We start from the raw sequence: 6,147 nt of genomic DNA, 5'->3' as shown, positions 1-6,147 counted from the left end.
TCTCACCGCGCTTCTTGTTCGAACAATACCCTGATGGCTTATTCCGTGTGCTGCTCTGATGCTTCTCTCCTTCAACGAGTCCGGGGGGACGACCTTGTCTTTTCTCACGAGGACTCCTTTGACGACGCTCAGCTCGACACGGATATGCTGGAAGGGTTTCAGGTTCTCAGTTACTTTTTCCCTACCGAGCTTTGTGGCGATTATCACCAACACCTTCGCCAACACGACATCTTTTTCCGTTTCTCCGCGCACCTCTGCCATTGTTAGAGGGGACATATTCGCGGAAACTTCCGACACAATCATTTCTTCGTTGTCGTCCACCGATATCGCTCCGTGCGCGCTTGATGGCAGTCTCGAAAGCGCATCCGCCACGACGTTATGTGGTCCTGGGCTATACTCAATTTCGAATGAATATGCAGAAGGGCGCTCAGCCCACCGCGCCAATCGCAGCGAACGCCGGTCAGCCCCCTTCCGCCCGAAGAGCGCCACTAGCGCTTCGTGATCCGTCATCTACTTGAATTCCCTTCCGCAGAGGTATACGTGCCACTTTTCGACTGCCCACAGGCACGCCAGTGCCTCCTTGTCGCTCGTTGAATATCTACGCTGTGTCTCCGAAAGCGATGTCGACGCGTAAGCTACCGGACAGAACTTTCCATTGTACTCCTGTTGCAATGTTGCGCCGAGGCCGTAGTCCGACGCATCCGTCGTAACCACCACCGAACGATTCGGATCGAACACCCGCAACGGAGCCGCCTCGCCGATCTCGCTCTTGACTTTCCGGAATGCCTGCTCCTGCTCTGGATTCCAGATGAACTCAACATCCTTGCGGAGCAGTCTCCTCATCGGTTCCACCAAGTCCGCGCAATGAGGAACACACTTGAGGTAGAATCCGGCCATTCCAAGGAAGGAGCGCAATTGAGCGATTTTTCTAGGCGCCGGTGCCCTCTCGATCGCGTTCACGTTACTCTCGAGCGGTCGGACGCCATCCAGTCCGACGGTATGACCCAGAAAGTCGACTTCTTTCAGCGCGGAGGCACTTTTTTCATTGATAGTGAGGCCCGCATTCCTCAGTGTACGGAGTACTTTTCGCACCCTGGTATCGTGCCCATGTCGGGTACGGCCAATCACCAGGATGTCGTCAAGATAGCAGACGACTCCCTTCAGTCCGCCTATTAATGAATCCATGACCGACTGGAAGGCCGCAGGGGCTGAAGCCAGCCCGAAACACACCCGCGTAAAGCGGAACAATCCATACGGGCATATGAACGCAGTCAAGTCCCTGGAATCCTCGTGGAGCTTAACCTGATGATAGGCCGATCTCAGGTCGATTTTTGAAAATCATTGAAACCCGCTAATTCGTGCATCAGATCATCCAGGTGAGGGAGGGGGAACGCATCTGGGACAATCGCCTTGTTGACCTCTCGTGGGTCCACGCAGATTCTCACGTCGCCGTTCTTTTTCGCCGCCACTACCACCGGGGAAATCCATTCCGCCGCATTGATGCGTTCAATGATTCCCTCTTTTTCTAGCTGCCCGATGACGTCTTTTACTTTGTCCCGAATTGAAAGTGGGATCCGACGAGAGCCCTGTTGCTTGGGACCCACTCCGGCTTTAACGGTTACCTTATGGCTGTAATTTTTCAATAGGCCGAGTCGCTCTGAAAAAACCTCCGGGAATTCCTTCACGAATTCCGTAGTCTCTTGGTGAACTTGCGCCAGTACGCTTGCACACGTTCCTGACGCCACATCTATCTTGATCTTCAAGTCGCGCATGAGCGGCAATCCCAATACATTGGAGCCCCGTGGAACCACGAAGAAAACAGCCTTTCGTCTTCGTCCGCCGAACTCCACCGGAGCCTCCACGATCCCCAACGTTTCGATCCTTCCGTGATTGTAGGCCCACAATTTTTGAGTTGTCTCGCGGAGCTCCAGATGGCCGAGGCAGCGATCTAGGGTTTCTCTGTTCACAACTGAGACCTGCGCGCCCGAATCTACCATGAATTTCATCTCGCTGTCGGCCACCTTGAGGGTGCAGAAAATCGGCAGGGATTCGCTACCTATCGATAACACGGTAGTCGAAATACCTCCTATATCCGCCTGACTGTCCCCATCGGCAGCCGTGTGGCTCCTCTCGATGTACTCCTCGGATTCCTCTTCGACGACTCGCACTCCCCGTCTCCAGCATGCCTTTTCGATATGTCCTCTTGCGCCACACGTCCAACACGTTGGACCGACACCCGGTGGTTTCCGCGGTCGCTGACGAGGGTCTTTCTCCCGGAGTTGTTGATTTCTGCGCGCGTCTCGAATGCCGTTAACTTCCGGCTCAGCATCCATATTTATCGATGCCCGGGTCCCCAGCAAATTGATTCCCTTCAGCTTCGACGACTCCGCTGCGGCGGCCTCCAAACGCTTCGCCATAGTGAGCGCGACGTCCATGGTCAATGCATCGCCCTCCAGCAGGAGTCGTTCTCTGATCTCGGTGTTGGATGTTCGCACTATCAGCTGGTCCAGTACCGCCTGGTCCTCTGAGTACGATCCGAAATTTCCCTTCGCCGCCAGCCGCCGGGGGTCGCCCACAAACGTTGTGATCGATTCCCCGGGCTGCTGAAACCGCGCGAAGAATTCGCACCGAGACGTTACCTTCGACTTCCGCTTGGAGAAACGATCGCAAATTCGCCGTACGGCCTCATCATACAGAGGGCTCTGACTGTCAGCCGCTATCGGTGCACTCAGGGGGGCCGTCAAGGTTGCTGAGAACTGCCGCTGACCCTCGACACCAAGACAGTTCAGCAGCACGGCTCTTCTACGTACATCGCTGAATCCCTCGCCGCCTTTGGCGAACAAGTAGCTGGTGAAGACTGGAAACCACTCATCCACTGGCATCGGCGGGTCCCCGGGTTCACTCAGAAACGGCGGAGGTGGTACCGCCTGCATCCTGTCGGCTGCGCCAATTTGTGGAATCGAGCTACGAGTGAACAAGCCGGGGAGCCGGGAATGACTGGCTTGACACGCCAGTAGATCTGTTTTTATTATTGTGCGTCTGCGCGTTGAGCGCGCCTTAATTTAAACGCTGCGACATGACAAGCCAGAAACGATATGCTCAAATAGAGAAGGAATTGTTAGCAATCGTGTTTGGTTGCACAAAATTCCATTATTACACTCTGGGTCAACCGAACCTCAGGGTCGAAAGTGATCATAAGCCCCTCGAGGCCATAATGAAGAAGTCGCTCGATAAAGTACCAGCAAGGCTATAAAAGATGAGAATAACTCTGCTATAGATCTATATGATATAGACGTGTAATACAAGCCCGGTAAAGAATTGCTGGTGGCGGACTACCTACTTATCCCGTAACCCTAGTTCGGATCTATCGTCTGCTACAGTGGCCGTGAAAAGACGTGTTCGGAACCGCTCAAAGTTTTTACACCGACTTATATCGATTGAAGTGTCTTCTCATCCACTCGGCAGACTGTATCGAACCCCTGACATCCCGTCGTGCCACTAGAAATCGATCTCTGGAAAAGTCATCCATTGAAAATAGTTCTTCAAGTGGTGTGTGCCTTGTGTCAGCGTAGCGTCCACAAAGACGGAGTGATCCTATCCTGTGAGTCCGGTTACGGTGCTTTTCTGCACCCCCCGTGTGCCGACGACTCGAAGGACTCAGCAGGAGCCCTCAGATGCCCTAGATGCGTCAAGGAGGACCTGAAAGAACCACCGACCGCCGTACTGATAGCCCGCGTTCTCGTCCTAACGGACCTGGTGCTGGAGCTCAAAAACGAACTATCGGACACAAGAGCCGAGAGCAAACTGATCAAAGGCCTGTTGGACCTTGAATTGACCCAGCAAAAACAGCCTGGAGCTCGTGATCTCGGACCGGGATACCATGGTTCAAGGGGCACGCCCCTCCCTTTCGCCACAGCCTCATCATCACGACAGAATCAGTTGGTGACACCAAAACAAACACCAAAGTTGATTCGAAAACGCTCAGCTGACGCGGTCCTAGGGGGAACACCCCGAAGTTCCAGTAGATGATCGCGTCTGCGAGAGCCCTTGACTTCAACCCTCTGAAACCAAGCCGAAGTTCTACCCCCCGCCCAGCAGTTGTGTTCGGAACGGGCACCAGCTGTCTACCGATAGTGGCGCCACAGCCGAAACTGCCATACCCAGATCGTATCTTCCTGACTCGGATTGCTCCTGAAGTTAACGCGGAAAGAATTCTACAATACGTGTTCACTATCACAAAGAAGATCAGACAGGTGATAAAAATGAAAACTCGCTTCCCTAACCCGACACTCGCCTCTTTCGTTGTCGAACTTTAAAGCGGAGAGGGTAATATCGTGAACGATCCTTCCAAATGGTGCGCGGGAGCTGCCGTGAAAATATTTCGAGGCAGACCCCAAGATGAGCAGATACTGGAAACAGTCAAGCACGAACCCGACCATCCAATCGAGGAGATGGACACCATGATCGCGAAAGACCAGCAGCAGGGGTTCTAGAATCGCAATCTATACTGCCTCCTCTCCCACTCGACTCGAAATCTTACGACCACAAAAACCACCCGACCGGATACTACGACGAAGACCAGGCAGAAAACCGCACAAATCAAATTAGACAGTCAATCAAAATCTCGACCGAGGAACGAACAGAGCACGCTGTTGTTCCTAGATAGGTCGAAGGCTAGGTTCGGTAGATCAGCGGGACACGTACGAGCTCAGAGAGGACAACCGGAGGTTGAGATGGGAGCACACCACAGTGGTTTTATTGGAGAAAGTGTCGTCTTATATATCAGTAGGTTGACCCTCTCCGAGAGGCACAGTTCGTAAGGCATCGAGTGAGATTTCCAGATGGTTACTAAATACGGAATCAGAAGAGAGGCCTGATGAGTGGAGCCTCTGACATGTGGCACAGTACGGAGTCGGGGCTTACCGAAATAGATATGACAGAAAGCTTAGCTTAGAAGAATGAGTGTAGCTATTCTAAAGTTAGTCTCAGCATCCCCTCTAATAGGTAACATCGGAGGCTTCTAAGCGAAAATTCGGACAATTTTGGTCCGAAAATAGGGGTAAAGTAGTAATTTCGAGATAGATAATGCTTTGCCGTGCGAGAATATATGCGAATGATTCGTACAGAGTCCGTTCGAAATTTCGATTTTTCGTCGAGAAAGTTCGCGATGATCGGCGGCTGCGTGTTTTGGAGACAGTGCGGGGGAGCCCTCGCTCGGAGTGTCTGGATCGTTCGGATCGGTGTTGCGAATATGGTGCAGCGAAGCGCGATAGAGCTGAGAAGTGATTTTTCCAATATCTCGGATCCTGAGACACTGAGGAGTAAAAGCTTTTGCAGTATTCCCCTCCGAGTCAGTGTCGAGGGATCGGAGGTGGATACATCTTCAATATAGGTGGCTGAGGTTGATTTCGTAGCTTCTCTTTCGTTGAATTAGAGATTTCCGTGAGGGAGAGAAGTAAGTTCGTTTGTTTGGAAGGAGGAGGAAAAAAAAATTTGAAGAGGTCGTCATAGTTGAGACGCGATCGGGACGCTCTTATTGTACTCGTGATCAGAGGAACGGTGTTCGACATCTTCGGTTGGAGGAGGTCGTCGATGAAATGGAGGACCGCGGAGAGAGACGTCGACACGAAAAGCCTCTATCTCCCAGCCCGCCGCGAACCCTACCCTCGTGAGCCGTCGACCGAGAGACAAAGAAAGAACTCCAAATGCAAGGGTTCCCCGGACAACCAGGGCACCGCCCAGGAGGGACTTCGCCTCTCAACAACGACGATCGGCCGAGGACCCCTTGAACCAGACCCTGAGAGTTATACAAGCCCAGGTTGCCGATGCACTAAGCCGGCAAGCGGCGCAGGCCACAACGGCAAGGCCACGGAAGAGAACTCAACAAAGACTCGCGGTGGCTCGCTATTTATAGTCCAATGGAACTGCGACGGGGTGAAAAATCTGGATCTTCTCCCAGTGAACTCACTCACAGACGTCGATATACTAGTCCTCATAGAAACATGGGCAACGAAACCCTTTTCAATAAATGGTTTTTATGAAGTTCACCACCTCGCACAAAAAACAGCGGGGCCAGGTCGCCCAAGCGGTGGAATCTCTGTATTCTACAACCAACGTGCAGGCGACCTGAAGCCAATCCTCGTTGAA

At 52.7% G+C, this 6,147-nt stretch overlaps 1 protein-coding gene across 1 annotated transcript in view; it reads left to right on the top strand.

Moving 5' to 3' along the window:
- Positions 1–3,253, top strand: part of LOC108863971 (uncharacterized) — a 7,760-nt gene extending 4,507 nt beyond the window's left edge. Inside the window, exon 4 of the mRNA XM_018638767.2 lies at positions 3,089–3,253. Coding sequence (XP_018494283.2) covers positions 3,089–3,253 — 165 coding nt within the window. The remainder of the gene's footprint in view (positions 1–3,088) is intronic.
- Positions 3,254–6,147: the final 2,894 nt, after the last annotated feature.

This window comes from Galendromus occidentalis, unplaced genomic scaffold, assembly GCF_000255335.2.
Source record: "Galendromus occidentalis unplaced genomic scaffold, Mocc_1.1 scf7180000075540, whole genome shotgun sequence".
In the NCBI taxonomy this organism is placed as follows: Eukaryota; Metazoa; Arthropoda; class Arachnida; order Mesostigmata; family Phytoseiidae; genus Galendromus; species Galendromus occidentalis.
The sequence above is the reverse complement of the archived record's forward strand: the minus strand, read 5'-3'. Positions and strand labels throughout refer to the sequence as shown.